Source organism: Gossypium hirsutum, chromosome D08, assembly GCF_007990345.1.
Source record: "Gossypium hirsutum isolate 1008001.06 chromosome D08, Gossypium_hirsutum_v2.1, whole genome shotgun sequence".
Classification (NCBI taxonomy): domain Eukaryota; kingdom Viridiplantae; phylum Streptophyta; class Magnoliopsida; order Malvales; family Malvaceae; genus Gossypium; species Gossypium hirsutum.
This window is the reverse complement of record NC_053444.1, coordinates 53,088,739-53,108,901: the sequence shown is the minus strand read 5'-3', so window position 1 is coordinate 53,108,901 and position 20,163 is coordinate 53,088,739. Positions and strand designations below refer to the sequence as shown.

Here is a 20,163-nt window from a genome sequence, read left to right as displayed (position 1 = left end):
ATATTGTTAATTAATATCATAAGTATGATCATAAACCAAAATCTCACGTATTTGTTGTTGTGTTATGTCATCATATTAGGGAAATTTTTTTGCATAACGAAATGTTTATTTGTTAATTGATTAAGGTAAGTTAATTATTTATATTGTATGAGCTTACGAAGTATTCGTAATACTTACCCATTCTTACTACTTTCTCTATAGATTTTGGACGTTCAGAACGTGTCGATCGGATCAACAAGAAGCTCACACCCTCTGTCTCCCGATTTGGTAGACTTTCAATTGTTTTAAACCTGGTTACATGTGGCATGTACATAGGGATGTCAAATGGTCATATTGTAAAGTATGTTATGTGTGACTGTTGATCTTTAAACATATATGGTAAATTAGAGATGTGTTGAATTTTCATGTTCATATTTTGGTACCCTGATATGCAAACATGAATGGTTGATCATAATCAGTTTTGTACTTTTGTATGTCTTGTGGTATAAAGTGGATAAGGGCTATAAAATGGTTCATATTGATTCTTATTTATTGTTGTGTTTGGTGCCAAATGTGGCATATTGGTTGAATGTTTAGGGAAATGCTCTAGGTTATGTTTTATCATGGAATGAACAAGTTTTGGACTAGTTTAAGTTGGTTAAAAGGTGCATTTTAGGTCACTCTTAAGAGTTGGTTTGTACCTTGTATCAAATGGCTTGTTTTTGCGTCACACGGGCTGACACATGGTTGTGTGTCACATAGGGGCAAGTGACATGACCATGTACTTGTTTGAATTTAGAAAGTAATTGTACCACACGATTTTCGATGGTCACACGAGCTGGCCATACGTCTGTGTGAGTACTGTAGATTTGGTCACCTAGTTTTGCACTGGGTCTTAACTTGTTACACGGCTATGTGAATTTGTTAAGTTTTAACATTTTAGCCCACACGGCTTCAGTGAGTTACACGGCCTAGCCAAACGATCATGTGACTCCTTTTCTACATGGTCACAGCTTATCACACGGCCTAGATACATGGTTGTGTGATCCTGTTTGCGAAAATTCTCATACTTTTTATTGAGTTTTCAATTAAGTTGTTATTTGTTCCCAGGTTGACTTTAAAGCTTTCGTAAGTTTATTTGAGACTCGGTTTGTTTGTGAATGGTTTAAAAAATCAATGTATAAAATGTTTGCTATTTATTTTAAGTTCAAAGATGATTATGAATGAGATTTGTTCTATTAATTGCGGTGGCATCCTGTAGCTCGGGTTCGATGAACAGGCAGGGTTAGAGATGTTACATTTACAATGAACTCTTTACGAACATGTTCTTATCAAACAACCACCAAGATTTGTGGACTTGAATAATCTAAATCATGTCTATCGATTAACTAAACCAATGTATGGGCTCAAGCAAGCTCCTCAACAATTGTATAAGGAACTCACAAAAGTTCTTCTGCAAATGGTATTTCATCAATCTTAATCAAATGCTTCATTGTTTACCTTTCATAGTTGTGGTAACTGTTTGTACTTATGAGTTTATGTCAAAGGTATTGTCAGTTCTTATTCGTATTGATGTCATTCATACTTATGGCAATTTTCCTTTATCACAATCGAAGTATTTTCGTGATATTCTTTGTGAGATGAACATGCACGAAAGCAAAGGTGTTTTGACTTCCACGAGTTACAACCAAGTTTTGATTATCAATGATGGCACTCAACTTGTTGGTGCAACTAAGTCTAGATGAGTTTTTTGAAAAATATGATATTTAACATTCACCAAGCCAAACATTTGTTTCTCGGTCAATAAAAAATTCATGCACAATCATTCAGAGGCACATTGGAAAACAATCAAGTGGTTTCTTTGCTACTTACAACAAACAATTACCTTTGGTCTTTGTATTCTAAACAATGTGATTATAGTCTTTATAGGTACAATGATGTCAATTGGATAGGTGATCTAAACGATTTTGTCTTAACTATGGGATACATTTTTTTCCATGGTCTCACTCTTATCAATTGGTCTTCCACAAAACTGTTATGCCAATAAGGTAAAAAAGAGTAAATTATTGTACTAGAAAACCACACTAGATTTAATTTCTAGTAAAGATTGGAGGAGTCACAAACAGTCCCACTTAAAACTCGACCTCTTAAACAAAATCATTCTTCAATGTAATTTAATAGCACAATATACCACTACAATCATACCTTACAAAATATTGAAAGATAAATAAAAAGTAATAAATAACACCAGGAATTTAACAAGGTTCAACAAATTATGCCTTCGCCTTCAAACACTACTAAATATATTTCACTGCAAAAGATACAAGTGAAATATTACAAATAAGGAGAGGGGAAAAGTTGCCTTATGAAGAATGTGATAAGTTGCTAATCAAATTGTTGATGTTCTTATCAAGGCACTACTCAAGCCAGCTTTTATTCTGACATTATGAATTCTTTAATTCAGAATAAATCAAATCTCCTCAAGTAAGATTCGAACCTACGACCAGTCAGTTAACAGATGACCACTCTACTGTTGAGCTACTAAGGAACAATAGGAGATTAGATCTCATAGAGTTCAATCTTAAAAAATAAATTTATAATCTTTTAAAAAATTTAATTTTTTTTATGTTATTGAACAAGTTCTTAGTTGGCTTGAAGGATCAAGAATTCAAGCTACATTAGAGAATCAAAAGAAGATGTAGGCTTTCAATTAGAATTGCTCATGGTTTTCGCTATTCACTCAGGTTGGAAATCCTCTTCAAAAAATAGAATTGGGTAAAATTTTAGGCACATTTTATATGGATTGAGTTTTGGGTAATATTTTTTTGGCCAGAGCTCGGTCCAGCATGAATATATTATATTATAAAAAATAATATTAATTATATACATTAAATAATAATTATATATATTTTTATTTATATTAAATCATTAACCTAATAACAATTAAATTCATTACTCAAAACCTAAAAAAAACTTATCTAATTAAATAACCCAATCCAAAATATAAAATCTTGAAAATTATAATTAATACAATAAAATGTTTATTATATTTATTTATGTTTTTAATATAATAAAAAGTTTATTATATTTATGATAGTATTTTTTTTAAAAAAATTAATATATTTAATATATTATATTTTAAAAATTTATTTTAAAATAAAAATTAATGTAAAAAAAACAAATATAGACATACCAAAATAAATTTGAGTTTACAGCTAAACTTTTAAATAAAAAAAATAAGGTTATTTTTTGAATCCATCGGAACCAAACTTAACAAATTAATTTAAATACATTGCAGATGAGCTCCTCTACTTTCAACTCTGTCGAAAGCCTGCATTTTTTTCAAGATTGTCTCCGCTTGCTGTTCTTTTGGGTTATTAATAAAAATGAGGAATTCATTGAACACATTCCAGAGTTTTCAAACCTTCATCTTTCACGTGATGAGTGGCGGTGCCTTCAATTTTCAGCAACTTAAACACAAAATACAAACTGCAGACTCTTGGGCAGCTATCAATCAGTGATCTTCAAAAAGATTAAAAACAAACAATAAAAAAAAATGGATCCACACTTAATTCTGCCAAACGCAGGCCCTCCAACAAATAGACACGTACATCAGATAAGATCAAAAAGAGAAGCTACAAGGAAAGTGCATGCATGCATGTTGATTATAATGATAAAAACATTACATTTTTAAAAAGAAAATTCAAATTTAAATATTAAAAATAGTGTTGGCCGTGAGGCACGAGTGTTGAGACTTGAGAGAATAAACGTGATGTGTCGATTGTTTCATAGCAACAGAGACATGTTCTGTCGACAACAAATAAAAGGCAGATCATGTTTGTTGTTTTTCTGCCTTTGGTTGTATTAATGTTTTGAAAAGAAACGATAGATAGGTAGTTAAAAAAAATAAAATTTCAGATTGAAATAATCTAAAAGAATAGCGTTATTGACGCTGAGAATTGTTGAAGAAAGAAGCGTAGCATGACAACTTCATCTACTTTGCACACCATTTTAGTATAAAAATTGACAACCGAATCTGGAAAAGTAGTTCGAATATGGTAGGTAGGATAGGGGTGAGCATTCGATCGAATCAAATGAAAAAATTTCGAGTTAATCGAGTTGACGAATCATATTTTATCATCTTAATTTGATTTGAAATTTTCTTAAATCGAGTCGAGTGAGATGGAATTCGAATCGAATATATTTGTTCGAGTTAAATTTAAAAAAATAATTTTGGGTCCTTGTAACCACTGTCACCCACCATAATCAAATTTTTTATTAATTTTCATCACCTCATAATTTATTTATTAATCTTTTATATACGGGTTAGCTGTTTCAATTATCTTCAGATTCTTATCACCATGTATTTTGGAATTAAAAAATATATTAAACGTAAAAATGTGATTTTTAATAAAAGTTATTTTAAAGATAAAATGTGAAATTGATACCAATAAAAAATTTTAACACGAATATTTTATGGCATCATTAATAATTCAATTTTAGTATAAATATTCAATATGATTAAACAATTCAATAATATAAATAATATAAAATGTGAAATTTAATTTAATAATATAAATAGTAGATATAAATAAAATTATTACTATTTATGTTTAGGGATTTTTTTTTTGATAATTTTAATTTTTTATTTGAGAGTAAAGGGTGAGAAGTAATAGTTTAGGAGGAAAATAAAAAGTTTTTTGAGAGTAAAAGTTTGAGGGAAAGTAAATAGGGGACTAAAATTTTGGAGGGAAAATATTAAAAAATATTAATAAATAAGGAGGGCTTAGAAGGCAATTAGCCACATTTCAATTTTAGTGCGCACAGCAGCAATTCACTTTCAAAATTCAAAATGGTAAATTTGCATGTCAAGTCCTTGAAACTGCAAATGGTCACTTAATTAGAATTCTCTCATTTAATAACTCTATTTTAATTTTAAAAAAATTAAGTATTACTTAATAGTTTATTAAATTAAAATAGAGTTATTAAATGAAAATAGTTTATTAAATTAAAATAGAGTTATTAAATAAAAAAATGAGTTGAAAGGGAATAAAAATAATAATAAATAATGAGAGCTTAGAAGACAATTAGCCCAATTTTAGTCCTTTGGCACCATTGGTGCCGCCAATCACTTTGGCACCATTGGTGCCACCAATATGATTGGCCTGGCTGGTGTCAGCTTTTTGCAGGTTTTTTTGTTTTTTTGTATATTTTCGTAAATAAAAAAAAATAATATTTTGGTAAATAAAAAAATTATAATATTTTAGTTATTTTTATTTTTTATAATATTTTTGTAAAAAACCCAATATAATTATATTATGTAATTATACTTACTAGATAATTTTTTAATATAAATTTAATATTTATAATTTCTCAACATAAAAAATTATGAAACGCGCTTTAAATGATTTGATTTGATTACTTAGGAGTTAAATATATAGGCGGGAGGTGAATGAGTAAATTAATGCTCTAATTTCGAGAATGAAGGCAGACGCTAAGGACGATTTAATAGGTCAGAATTTACCTCATATTTTACAAAACTTTGATTATTAAATTATTAGTTATTGATTCTTTATTTGTTATAACTTGATTATTAAATTATTAGTTTTATATTGAAAATTTTAATATAATTAGTTTGTTTGGTTAGAGTTGAATATTAATAATTTTATTTTTAAATCTCAGGTTCGATTCTTCTTCCTTTTCCACTCACATTTATATATATATTTATTTATTTCATTTTTTAATGTTTTTAATATATTAATTCTATGGTTAAATAGTTAAATAATAATGATTTTATTTTTGAGACCCAAGTTCAATTCCCCTCTTCTAAACATATTTGTAATTTTTATTTCATGTTGTTTCTTTTTATTTTTAATTAATAAATATATTGTTTTCATTTTTTTTATTTTTAATTAATAACTCTTTTATTGATAAAATCAAATAATAAATATGTAATTATATAATAAAAATATATTTTTTACATATATCATTATGTAAAAAATAGTTGAAATTAATAACTCCATTATATATAATACAAACATCAACTATTTTTGTTATATATTTTTCTTTATGTATAATATTTATATGTTAAATATTTATTTTCTTCACATATATTGTGCATATGGTGATTTTCTAATATTATAAAATGAAATAATTATTTCAAATTTAATTATTAATACTTTAAATACACATACAAAAATATATCATACTAAAATTTACTACACTCATGATATGGATTGAAAAATATATATTACACATATAAAAAATATATTTATTAAAAATAATCATATTTTTAATATTTATTTGATTTTATGAATAAAAGAGTTGTTAATTAAAAAGATGAATTAAAAATAATTTTTTTTGAAAATAATATATTTATTAATTTAAAGAAAAACTTAAAACAATATGAAATAAAAATTACAAATGTGTTTAAAAAAGGGGGATTGAACTTGGGTCAACAAGGATAAAATTATTATTATTTAACCATTTAGCTAAACAAACTAATATGTTAAAAATATTAATTAAAAATATAAAAAAACTTAAAATAAAATAAAAAATATAAATGTGACTCAAACAAAATCAATAACAATTAATTATCTGACCAAACACACTAATTAAATTGAAATAGTAAAAAAAAACAACTTAAAGAGAAGGTGAATCCAATTACGTGCGCTTTTCCACACTCTCTAAAGAACGACATATTTTCTTATATTTAAATATTTAGCCAATAAATTTTTATTTTTGAGATATATGGCGTATTTAGTAAAATAATACATTATGTGTGGTGTTCCATACGCGTGTTGATACTGTGGGTAGAAGAGAAGAGAGTCATGGCGAGAGCATAGAGATGATGAGTGCATGTCACATGCCTGTCACTGCCACCAATAATCCATTATCACTTTGCTCCATTCTTCTGTACTGAATTTGTAACAATACTGCTGTCTGGTTACAAATGGTTAAGAAAAGTCTATGCCTTCCTTACAATTCTCACCTTCAACGTGTTGTTCACAACAGGCAACCCGAAGATGACAATGTTGATTATGAAAGATAAGGATATATCTAATTTATTACCATACATGGTGATGTTAGAATTTTGTTGTTTCGGGATTGAAGTAAACTTATAATATTTTCAAATTTTAAATTAAAGATTTTGTTTAAAAACTTAAATTCAAATATTAATAATTAAGGAGGACTAAAATTATAATTAATCCATTTAATAAAAAGGATCAAAGACATTTCCCTTCCTTCAACGTTATTTACAACGGAAACGTGAATTTTTATTTTGGCTATTTAACAAAAAATGTATAGTTTAACCACTAAACTATTCGAAATTTTTTATTTAAGGCCTTAAACTATACAAAAAAAAGTTTATTTAAGCCATTAGGATGTTAAGTTTTACTTTAAAGTTCCGTTAGCGAGTTTCAAGCGACAATTTGATAATCGGTATAGTGCATTAATACTTATCAAAGAGGAGAAGAACATACTTTAGATCCAAGTTGATCTGACGGTCAATGTCGAAGATCAGAAAAAAAAAAGCTATTTAAATTTTGGTTCGCAGATTCACAACGTCCAAAATTATTTCATGAAAAAAATCAATTGCAGAGGAAAAAGATAAAGAGAGCTTCTGATTGATGCAGAGAGTGCGAACAAAGAAAACTATATAGTATTAATTTCAATAGTCTAGTGACTTAAATTAAAATTTTTGAATAATTCAATGACTAAATTATAAATTTTTAATTCAATGACCAAAATATAAACTTACACATAATTTCATGACTAATGATAAATTTACCCTTATATTTATTTAATAAAAATTATATTAGAGTAGAGTAGAGTAGAGTAGATCAAAACTAAACAAGAGCATGCCTACAATGCTATTAATAAACTAATAAATTTAATAATTTTTAATTTCCTCATGATTTTCTTTTCTGTGGTTGCACCATCCCATCGTTACATATTTATATTAATTTTTAAACTTTTAATTTAGTTAGTAACATGACACTAACTCGATTAAAAAATTATAAGGATGTCTTTTCGTAAGTAAAATAAGTAATATTATTCAAAAAAAATTTATTTTTTCACTTTAAAGAAATCAATAATATATATTGTGAGATTTGAAGTCACTCCAATTGTATTAGTAAAAATTTTAATTTATCACTTAAATGAAGCTTTATTTTAATATATTTTAATTTTATTATCAACATTCTATTACATTCATCAGTTGTATATCTATACTATTATTTGAACCAATAATATATATACATATACCGACTTGTAACCTTCTCAAAATATACAAAGCAGTCGCCTTTGCACAAGATGAAAAAATCACTTTTGGAAGGATATGGATGGAAGTGTCAGTCTCGTAATGCAAAAAAACAATAAATACTCATTAAGAAGACTAAGTGCAGATTCTAAGCCTCATGAACCTTTTTTGAGAAATCTCGACAACCTTTGACTAAATGAATTTAGTTACTCATGCTTTTCGAGAAAAAACAAATAAATTTAATAAAATAGAATTTTATTAAAAATAAAAGGAACAAAAGGCTAAGAACTTTAGGGAGAAGGAGTTTTTACAAAAAAAAATTGTTCTTATTTAAACTCTAAAGAATAAATAAAGATAAAAGCTGAAATTAAATCTAAATAATAATCCTAACAATAATCCTAATAAAATTTAAATTTAAATAGAATTTTATGTTTATAAATCTCTCCTTTAAATTATTGCACACTTTATATTTTCGGTACCACTGATTTCTAGCTCATTTTATCTTCAAATTCAGATCAAATTAGTAACATCATATTAAAATAAATATGTAATTAATATTATCTAAAAGTTACTGCTCAAAGTTAAAGCGCTTCGATGGAAGTTTTTGCGGTGTCTCTTGGTGACGCCCTCGTCTCTGCTTTGGTTAGTTCGGTGGTAGATGTTATCTCCTCCACTCTTTTTATGAAATATGCTGACAAAGATAAAATTTCATCAGAGCTCAAGAAATGGCAGAAGCTGCTGCTCAACATCAATGCTTCGCTTGAAGATGCTGAAGAAAAGCAAACCTGGAGCGGCTCAGTGAAGCTGTGGCTCAGCGATTTAAGAGATATTGCTTACGATGCTGAGGATATCATCGACGAGCTGACCTTTGAATCTTTTCGCCACCAAATAATGGAAGACACGGACTCCTTTCTATCCACCTACAACGCGAGGAGACGTATTTCTTTTTATATGAAAGTAAGGAGATATATTTCGACTTGCTGTTTGAGTTTTAATCCTTCAACTGTTAAGTTTAGTACCAAAATGGAATCTAGATTAAAGAGTCTTACTACTAGACTGGAAGAGGCTGTTGCAGTGAAGAATGGTTTGGCTTTAGTTGAGAATGATAGAGGGAGGTATGAAAGGATGAAAGAGAGATTAAGATCTAGTTCCCTTGTTGATGAGTCTCATGTCTACGGTAGGGAAAGAGATAGAGAGGCAATTCTTGATTTGCTGATGAACGATAGTGATGATGGTGTTGGTGATATTGGTGTGGTTTCCGTTGTGGGTATGGCAGGGGTGGGCAAAACCACTCTGGCTCAGTTAGTGTACAATGATGCCAAAGTTGAAAGCTTTTTTGATTTGAGAGTCTGGGTTTGTGTGTCTGAGGAATTTGATGTTGTTAAGGTGACAGCCACAGTTCTTCAGGCTGTTAGTATGGAGGGTTGCAATTTAAAGGATCTAAACTTACTCCAAGTTAGCCTAAAGGAGAAGCTCTTTGGGAAGAAAATTTTAGTTGTTTTAGATGATGTTTGGAATGAGAACTACGAGCAATGGGAAGTTCTTCGTATGCCCTTCATTGCGGCAGAAGCTGGAAGTAGAATACTTGTGACAACTCGAAATGAACGTGTTGCATCCATCATGACTACTTGCGGGACTTATCGTTTGAAAGAATTGACAAATGATGATTGTCTCTCATTGTTTACCTGGCATGCCCTTGGGACTTTGGATTTTGAAGGACACCCGAGCTTAAGAGGAATTGGTGAGGAAATAGCAAGGAAGTGCAAAGGGTTGCCGTTGGCTGCCAAGACCCTCGGAGGACTCTTGCGTACTAAAGGGAACCATCAAGAAGAATGGGAAGATGTTTTAAAGAGCAAGATATGGGACTTGCCAGAAGAAAGAAGCAGCATCCTTCCAGCTCTAAGATTGAGCTACCATTACCTTCCTTTCCATTTGAAGCGCTGTTTTTCTTATTGTGATTTATTCCCAAAGGATTATGAATTTGAGAAGGATGAGTTGGTGTTGTTGTGGATGGCAGAGGGTTTTTTGCAACAGACAACAAGAGAGAAGCAAATGAAGGATATAGGAATCGAGTATTTTCGTGATTTGCAGTCAAGATCTTTTTTCCAACAGTCAACTAGTGACAGAGCTCGTTATGTGATGCATGATCTCATAAATGACCTAGCTCAGTATGTTTCCAGAGAAACCTGCTTTAATTCTGATGGAGACAAATTATATGCAAGAGTTGAAAAGCTTCGCCATTTTTCATTCCTTCGTCACCAGTATGACATTTCAAAAAGATTTGAAATTTTGCATCAAATGGAAAGTTTAAGAACTTTCATGGCATTACCAATACATACATCACCTTGGGCAGCAAGTTCTTATTTAAGTAACAATGTTTTACAGGAGTTGTTGCCAAGGTTAGTGCGTTTAAGAGTTCTGAGTCTGAGCGGTTATTGCATTGAAGAGCTACCGCATCAAATTGGTGGTTTGATTCATCTACGATACTTTAATTTATCTTACACCAGAATTAAATCATTGCCTGATTCTGTGGGTTCTCTTTTCAGCTTGCAGACATTGATACTGCATGGGTGCAAGAACCTTGTTAAACTTCCTCAGGCTATTGAGAACCTGATTAATCTTCATGTTCTTGATCTTACTGATACTGAGAATTTGACAGAGATGCCTATGCATTTAGGTAATCTGAAAAATCTACAGATTTTGTCCAAATTCTTTGTGCAGAAGGACAGGAGGCCTAACTTCATAGATTTGAAGAGCTTGCTACATTTGCGAAAGGAGATTTCTATTCGTGGGCTGGAAAATGTGGTTGGTACTCGGGATGCTGGGGAGTACAGCTTAGATATGCAATGGAGTCCAGACTTCCTTGATGTTGATGCACTGCCTGTTTTCAGCATGCTACAACCTCATGAAAATCTTAAAAAAATTAGAGTTGCGTTTTATGGTGGTACACAATTTCCATCCTGGTTTGGTGGTTCTTCACTGGCTAATATTGTGGATATAAACCTCTCTAATTGTAGAAATGTTATGTCCCTTCCAGCACTCGGCGGACTACCATCACTGAAGAAGTTGTCAATAGAAGGCATGGATGGAATCAAAGAATTGGGTATGGATGGAGTCAAAGAATTGGGTTTTAAGCCTTTCCCAGTTTTGGAAGTTCTACAGTTTCAAAATATGTTGAAATGGGAATATTGGTATCATCCTTACGAAGATGGAGAATTCCCAAGTCTGCATGAGCTAGTGATTCATAATTGTCCAAACTTGAATCAGAAATTACCCAGATACCTGCCTTCTCTAGTGAAGCTTATAGTCAAAGGCTGCCCAAACCTGGTTGATTCAGTTTTGAACCTCCCATCTCTTCATGAACTAAATATTGAAGATTGCAAAAATATGGTTCCACTGAGCCTGGTTGGCGTTACTTCTCTAATTACAGTGAAAATCAGGGGTCTGCCATACCTTAAATGCTTTCCAGATGGGTTTCAACAGTTTCCAGGAGCACCGAAGCATCTTCTCATTTCCAATTGCAGTGGATTGACATCATTGAGGCTGAAGGTTACTGAATGTGAGAATGTTGCTTCCATTGAATATGTAAAAGTTAATGGAAGTTCTCCCCCTTTATCACTAGCTGAAAATGGAAAAAATCTAGTGCCTAAAAGTCAGCATTTTCTCAAGTCTCTTGAGCGATTACATATTGAATCATGCCCAAAGCTCGTATCCTTTTCGGAGACAGGTTTCTCATCCACACTTAGGCATCTGCAGCTCAGAGATTGTCCTGTGCTTACAAACCTGCCCATTTGGATAATGAGTCAATTTACCAGCTGTCTTCTTGAAGATTTGGAAATTGAAGAATGTCCTTCTCTCACACGCTTTCCAAGTGGGCGTTTACCTCCTACCTTAAAAAGGTTAAAACTCCAAGATTGCACGAGTCTATGTTCTCTACCTGAGGGATTGATGCAAGCTGATAACAACAAATATGCTTCTTATCTTGAGCATTTGGAGATCATTGGTTGTCCATCACTCAAAAACTTCCCAGAAGGTAAATTACCAACTAGCCTTAAAGTGCTTAGGATTTGGGATTGCTGGCAGCTGAAGCCCCTTTTAGATAGGATGTTGCCAGATAATGCGTCGCTTGAATACGTGGATATTTTGAAGTATTCAAATCTAGAAAGCTTGCCAGAGTCTCTACAGAATCTCATGTGTCTGGTAGAATTAAATATAAACAGTTGCAAAGATCTGGAATGCTTCCCAGAGATAGGTTTGCCACTTCCCAACCTGCGAACATTAAATATCTGCAGTTGTGACAAACTCAAGTCTTTACCTGATCAGATGCTATATCTCACTTCCCTTCAATATTTAACAATTTGTGATTGTCCACGTCTTTCTTTTCCTAGAGGGGGTTTGCCTCCTAATCTATTATCACTTGAGATTTGGTATTGTAAAGAACTCAAGGATCCAGTCTCAAAATGGAACCTACACACATTAACCTCTCTTCGAGAGTTCAGCATTGCTGGTGGACCAGATATGGTTTCCTTTCCACATGAGTGCCTGCTTCCCCCTACTCTAGTTTCAATATATATGGCAAGTCTCAATAATCTCAAATCCCTAACTGTGAGCCTTCAAAATCTACTCTCTCTTGAAGAGCTAGAGGTTGTCGAGTGTCCTAAGCTTCGAAACTTGCCAAGGGAAGGGTTGCCTGCAACACTTGGAAGACTTTGTATTAGGAACTGTTCACTTCTGGAAAACCGATGTTCAAGAGATAGAGGAGAATATTGGCCGTTGATAGCCCACATCCCTTGTATTGAGATAGTTGCTACAGATATTTAGTGTGGGCTTTGGCAGATCAGTTTGAGTTTTCTACGGGAGAAGTGAGAACTGCATAGGGATGCCATCCCCTCCTTTTCCTTGGGTAAATTTCTTCAGATGCCATCAATTTTAATTGGCCTAGTATCAGACTATCCTTTTAACAATGATGTAATTTCTCACTTACTTTGTAGAGAGAAATGGATAAGAATCTTGTTACACCAACAAAGGTTCCAATCATTGGTGCAGTTAGCTGAGGTAAATAGATTGCTGAATCATATTCCTGACTAATCTGCCAATGACAAGTGGTTGTGATCTTGCTCATTATTTAAGCCGTTGATGCATTTGAGTCAGGAGAATGTTAGGCTGCTGATGCATTTGCATTGTTTGGACCCACAGCTGAGAAAAGTCAACTAGGCTCTCTGTTCCTTGATTGTATATGGGTTTGATTGATGGCAGTACGCTTGTTGATGAGCGCAAAGGTATGTCTTCGCTTATCTCTTTCCTCTTTATAACTTTTCGAGTTTGTCAGTGTTGTTAAACTTGATTGGACACTGGTATTATTAAATTTCTGGGGCTGTATGTCCTTCGTAGCAGCCTTTTCTTGCTGCTGTTGCTGAATTATTGAACTACCAGTTGTTTTGTGGACCTTCCAAGAACATGGGGATGAGCAAGTCTTAGCCACTAGTTTGAAACATCTTAGAAGATACGTTTTCTTTGAGAACATTTGTGTAAAAGAGTTGTGTATTTTGCATGTCTCTTTTACTTTTTCATGGTGGCCATATACATTTAGTTAATTTGTCATTTATTGAAAACAAGCTGGTTTATCTTGGAAATTTTCAGATTTTGGAGGTAACTAGGAGAAACCTTTTTTCACATCTCTAAAGAAACTGCAGTTGAATCATATCTAAACTTGGGGCCTTTGCTGATAGTTGTGTACTCCATTGTATAATTTAGAACTACTATCTGTGTGTGTATAACTAATGCATCATTTGATGGTGCTCTTGCTTTCTTCTCGGGGAAAGCCACTGCAAACTAGAACAGTGGATATGAGAAAAGAAGAGAAGCTGATGTATAGTGAAAGAAACGCTTCCATTTCCGTGTTCAAGCTGTGATGGATTATTTTAGTAACTATTTTTGAAACTATGGTTTCCAGTTTGCATGGGAAGGAAAATTTTAATAATATTGATAAATAGTTTATAAAAGATATCATGGCTAAATATGACATAAAAATAAATAATAGTACAAATTTATATAACTAAAAATTATATATATTATATTATAAATATCATCATTTTTATTGCATTTGATTGAATTTATATTGAAGATTATAATTTCAAACCTTTACTTACAGTTAAATTAATAATAATTAGTACCGTTCGTGTTGGAATAATTATTAATTATTTTGAGTCAAATTATAAAGTGTATATATTTGAATATTAGTATATATACTCCTTGTATATTTGAAATTTAGAATTAGTACTTTTATTTTTAGAAATTTAGTCCCTTTATTTTTTAAATTTAACAAATAATTTTAATAGTATTGATAACTTTTGAAAATTACATTAATATTTTAATCAAAATAACAAATTTGAGCTAATCAATGACATTGTAAAAAATTAAGGTAGCAAATTATGTCAAAAAGTTAAAGAGCAAAATTTGAATCTTAAATTTAAATATAAAAATTTAATCATTATTGTATAATATAAATTTTTAAAGATTAAAATTGAAAATTTATCATTTTCTTATATAAAAAAAAGAAGGCTATTCCACATGTCAGCTTTACCTTCCTCTTATACATAATTATATAGATATGTTTTCAAAATTTTTACATCAAATTATTACTATAAAATATTATTCATATTTTAAATAATTCATGTAAATAAATAAAATTAAAATAGACAAATATTATATAATAATATTTTATTGATGTTATAATGAGAACAAAGAGAGTTTATAACTCTTAAGGGAATAGAGTTTATAAGTAGCTCCCTTTGCATCCTCTAACACAGAATGTGTTTGATGTTCTCCGGTGGTTACTGAAATTTGTGGAGTAGTAAAAGTTGGTTTGTCCATAAATCGGGTTGGGTCAGGGTCAACTTGAAAAGTGGCAGAATTTTAATAAAGTATAGACTCGAAAATAGGTTTAGGCAAAACAATAAGGCCTGTTTAAAAAATTGGTCTGAGCCTTGGGTAAGTTTTTTTTTGTCCGAGTCCAGCTTGGCCCGGCCTAAATATACAAAAGAAAATTGATGTTTTTTATTATTTTGTTACTATTTTCTTTTTTTTTTTACTATTTTGCTACCATTTCACAATTATGTTACTACTATTTTATTGTTATTATTTAGATATTGTATAACTCTTATTTTATTATTAATTTTGTTACTATTTTACAGACATTTGCTTGTTAAGTTGCACATATTGTACTGTTATTTAAGTATACATATTTTTAAAATTTATTTTTAATTTTTCGAGAAACATTTTTTTAATATTTTTAGTATTTTTGATGTATTATATATATTTAAAAATAATATAAAAAACTGATACGGGCCGAGCCCGAGTTTTAACATTTTTATCTGGACTAAGCTTAAACAAAATTTTAAGCTCATTTTTCGTACCCAATCGAATCCAAACCTAACAAACGGGCTTAAAATTTAGTAAAACCAACCTGATCCGACCAACAAACATCTCCATCCTAAAGCGTCTTACAATGATATAGCTGCCATAAAATTAGAGCTTGTGGATAAATATAGGAGACTACACCTCCCACCGTCTTCTCTTTAAATCAACTATGCCCCTTTCAAGGTTGAAAGGGTGTCGATCAACACGTTCAGTGTTCAGTACACACCATTGCAGCATTGTCCGTTTCCACCCGCACCTTCCCAAAACCCATATCCCAAGCTATCTTCAACCCATCAACTAAATAACCGAAGACTGGAATAGCTTTTTCTTGCTCAAATTTAGCATTCTTATTCAGGAATTTATTCACCTAGCCATCGAGACGGCCTGAATTTTAAGATCAGAAATTTTGGGGTGTTATATCATTGAAGATAGAAGATCTACTTCAAGCTACATATTTTTTTTATCCTAGAGATAAGGTGGAATTTATTAAATTTTATTTATGGAAGGTGTTAATTTTCAAGTTTGAAAAATCAATTAACTTGTGAAGAATTTTTAGATAGAATTTAAGAATTCTTAGGTTAAAATATTTTTATAGCTTTCGGTGAATAGAATTTAATAAATTTGACACCTTTGATAAATAAAATTTAATAAATTTCACATTATCCGTGTATATATATATCCGTGTGTGTATATATATTATATGACAACGTCTTCTAAGAAGCAGCCTATTGTTGTTTTATCTTCAACAGAAGCAGAATATAGAACTGTGGCTGGTACTGTTTCTGAATTGATATGGATTGAATCATTGTTAGTTGAGCTTGAAGGGTTTCAGTACTTTGTTGTGAAAACACAAGGGCTGTTGCCATGTCTAGTAATCCTGTTTTGCATGGTCGATCCGAACATGTGGAGCTTAACTAACATTTTGTAAGAGTCATGTAGCTGATGGGAAATTTGAGATCAACCATGTACCAGCAAAGGAGCAAATTGCAGTCTGTTTAAGTTTGTTAGTAACTAAACAGCAGTTGTAACTAAGTTAACCTCAGCCTTCTGTGCATTATGCTCATTGAAAGTAAGTTGAATCATTATTCTAATTCCTGATTTCTCTTAAATCCAAGTCCTTACACCTCGGAGCAAAACGGAATAATTGAAAGAAATCACAACAGATAGTAGAAGATGGATTAATTTTGTTAGCTCAAGCCTCATTACCTCTGTCATATTGGTCAGATGCATTCAATACCGCAGTCTAATTGATTAACAGGCTTCCCACCAAAGCTTTGGATGGCCTGACTCCTCATCAGAAGCTTTATTCTTGCAAACCAGACTATTCACGACTCAGGGTATCTGGATGCTTACGCTTTCCTCTCTTGCGTCCATTCAACAATCACAAATTACAGTGCTGGTCAGCACCTTGTACTTTTCTTAGTTACAGCTCTTGACATAGAGGATATAAGTGTCCTGATGCAAATGAGAGAACATTTATATCTTGACATGTAGTGTTTGATGAGATTCCAATCAATTAAGCTATGGCAGCTATTATTGAATCTCTTGAACCAAAAGAGAATGACTCTAGCAATGGTGGCGAAGGGGTCGATGGCATCGTAGAAGTGTCCTTGTCGACGGGCTTTTCAGCCTAGTGACAGATGAATTTGGCCTGCAAATTGTTGTTCAGGCTCCAAAGGAAATTGGAAAATCTATTGCATCTATTCTCGATAGTTTAGGTTCTGGTTTAAGCAGTTTAATGAGTTGTGTAATTTTTATGTTATGTTTTGATTAAAACCTTTTCTCTACCAATAAAAAAAAACTCAGCTAAACCATACCATTTTTCCCATTTTACCACTTAATTTTTTTTCTATCCAAATGATTTTTTTTTCTAAGTTGACATCTCTTTCAGTTAAATTATTAGTCAAACCGTTAAATATATCTAAAAAAAAACTTAACTCATAAATTAGTATCTAATCTATGGATTTTCTCATTTTAATACTTAAACTTTTTTTTTTATTATAAGTGATATCTAAACTTTTTGTTTTTCCTAAGTTGATACGTCTATTAGTTCAATAGTTAGACCCGTTGAGTCCATTAAAAAAAAAGATAATCAATTAAAAATTGATATGTGTCAAAGAAAAATTATAAATCAATAATGTTATTGATTATTACGAGGAATAGTAACTATTTATGGTTGAGTGATCAAAATAAAAAAAACTATTAATCATTAGGTGTCTAACATTGTATTTGAGGAATAGTAGCTTAACCGCCTAATGTTGGTTGACAATTTGGCGGAAGAGTGACTTAAATGATCAAAATCGGATAATTGAGTGATTAAATTGTAAGTTTTTGTGATCGAGTGACTAAAATATAAATTTATTAATAGTTAAATTACTATAAATAAAATTTACGCTTATATTAACTATGGGCTAAAAATAGCTATTGAATTGATAAAGGAAAGGAATACAAATTTTTTCTTCTTCTACGCTTATTAAAAATATCAAACTGTTAATTTTTAATATGTTGGAAAAAAAGATAATATGGTAAGGGAACAAAAACTTATACTAGCGAGTTTCTTAAACTCAGAATCATTGATTTTCCTCATTTTCTTGTTAAAAAATATTAGTAGAGGATAAAATAGGTACCTTCCATGATTGTTGATTAAATATGAGTTTGGATGGGCGGTATGTTTACCTACGTTTAATGTAAAAACAGCGGTAACAGTGAGATTAAATATTATAACAATACTATAGTGTAAGATAAAAAGTAAGCTAAATGCACCGCACCGCGTCCAATCACCAATCCAAATCCTGCCTAACACTCTTTATTTGCATTATTTTTCATATAAAAAATAAAAGATACTTACGTACGAGCGACTAAGTCTAGTGTTATAGATATGAATACTCCGGCATACATTTTGGCTTTCCTTTTCTTTCCTTTAAACCATTCAACTTTCGTTAAGAGACACTGATGCAAGTTCAAAAACGGGGCCGCTTCTCAGTGATGAAAGGTAAATCCGCTTCTCTGGGTGACGCCGTCGTGGCTCGTTCGCTGATGGAGGTTATCTCCTCGACCCTTTTTTATGAAATTTGCTGACAAAGATAAATTTTCATCGTATCTCAAGAAATGGCAAACGCTGCTGCGCATCATCAATGCTTCCCTTGAAAATGTTGAAGAAAAGCAAACCTCGAGCCGCTCACTGGAGCTGTGGCTTTGTGATTTAAGAGACGTTGCTTACGACGCTGAGGATATCATCGACGAGCTCACCTCATTGGCTAGGCGTCGTCAAATAACGGAAGATCCGGACTGTTGGAATATTTTCAAATATTTATAGTATCCCAATAACTATAAATGAATGGGTGTAATTAATCAAAAGATAAAACTTTTGGTCATTGGTCAAAAGTTATATCATTTGATTTTTAAAAAAAAAAATATAACTATTCAAAAAATATTATTTGAATAGTTACAAAATTAAATGAATAATTATTATTATTTATTTATTCATAAAGACACCTATTGAAAGATGTCTCTATGAAGAGACATGAAAATTCCTATAAATAGGAATGGGATTTCATTTGGAAATCATATCAACAAATTCTAATATTATTTCTTCTCTTCCTTCATTTTCTAATATTATTAGATTATTCTATAAAGTATTGCTGCAGAAATCCTTTGTAGAAATTGAGTTTTTGTTATACATTACTCAGTGCATAGTGGACTATTCTCGTCAGTGCAAAACGCAAATAGTCATTGGCTTCATTGTATCCTCGAGGTTAATTTGCTTGGAACTCGTTTGCACACTGAAGATAAGTGGGGGCGAATATAACCTTAAAGATAGTGGCTTGATACACGCCTTGGAGCCTGTCCTATTTCTTCTTTTTCTTTTCGAGTTCCGATCGTGTGTTCGAGATTTTCCTTACCGGAGTTTTGTACTAACAATTTTAAGGTTATATTTCATGATGACTACCACAACACATGAAAGTGGAACACTAAGGGAGTTGGCTTCCAACTTTGTTAAACTTGATCGTTTTGATGGTGGCAATTTTCGACGATGGCAGAAAAAGATGCACTTTTTGTTATCAACTTTGAAGATTGCTTATGTTTTGGATACTCCAAGACCTGAAGAGAATGAAAATGAATCTGTTGCTGCAACCCGAGAAAGACAAAAATGGGACAATGCTGATTACATGTGCATGTGCCACATATTGAATGGTTTATCTGATGGTTTGTTCGACACCTACCAAAACGACGTCACCGCTAAAGAATTATGGGACAAATTGGAGGCAAGATACATGACCGAAGATGTTACAAGTAAGAAATTTCTTGTCAGTCGTTTCAATAATTATCAAATGGTTGATGGTCGTTCTGTTATGGAACAATTTCGTGATATTGAAAAGATGCTGAATCAATTTAAGCAATATGATATGAAAATGGATGAAATGATTGTGGTATCCTCCAGAATAGACAAACTTCCTCCATCTTGGAAAGACTTTAAAAAAAGTCTAAAACATAAGAAAGAG

General features: G+C 31.4%; 1 protein-coding gene across 17 annotated transcripts; it reads left to right on the top strand.

Moving 5' to 3' along the window:
- Window positions 1-8,744: 8,744 nt before the first annotated feature.
- On the top strand, window positions 8,745-17,452 carry LOC107900777 (putative disease resistance RPP13-like protein 1). 17 transcript variants are annotated; one of them, XM_041098380.1, is made up of 4 exons: window positions 8,745-10,641; window positions 10,789-13,145; window positions 13,234-13,297; window positions 13,394-17,452. In XM_041098380.1, the coding sequence occupies exons 1-2, from the start codon at window positions 8,837-8,839 to the stop codon at window positions 13,061-13,063; spliced, it is 4,080 nt and encodes a 1,359-aa protein (XP_040954314.1). In that variant the 5' UTR covers window positions 8,745-8,836; the 3' UTR covers window positions 13,064-13,145; window positions 13,234-13,297; window positions 13,394-17,452. The 17 variants fall into 17 exon arrangements, with proteins under 17 accessions (XP_040954314.1, XP_016681977.2, XP_040954312.1 ...); XM_016826488.2 differs by having other exon boundaries at window positions 8,745-13,145; window positions 13,439-13,521; window positions 13,883-17,452; XM_041098378.1 differs by having other exon boundaries at window positions 8,745-13,145; window positions 13,439-13,521; window positions 13,637-17,452.
- Window positions 17,453-20,163: the final 2,711 nt, after the last annotated feature.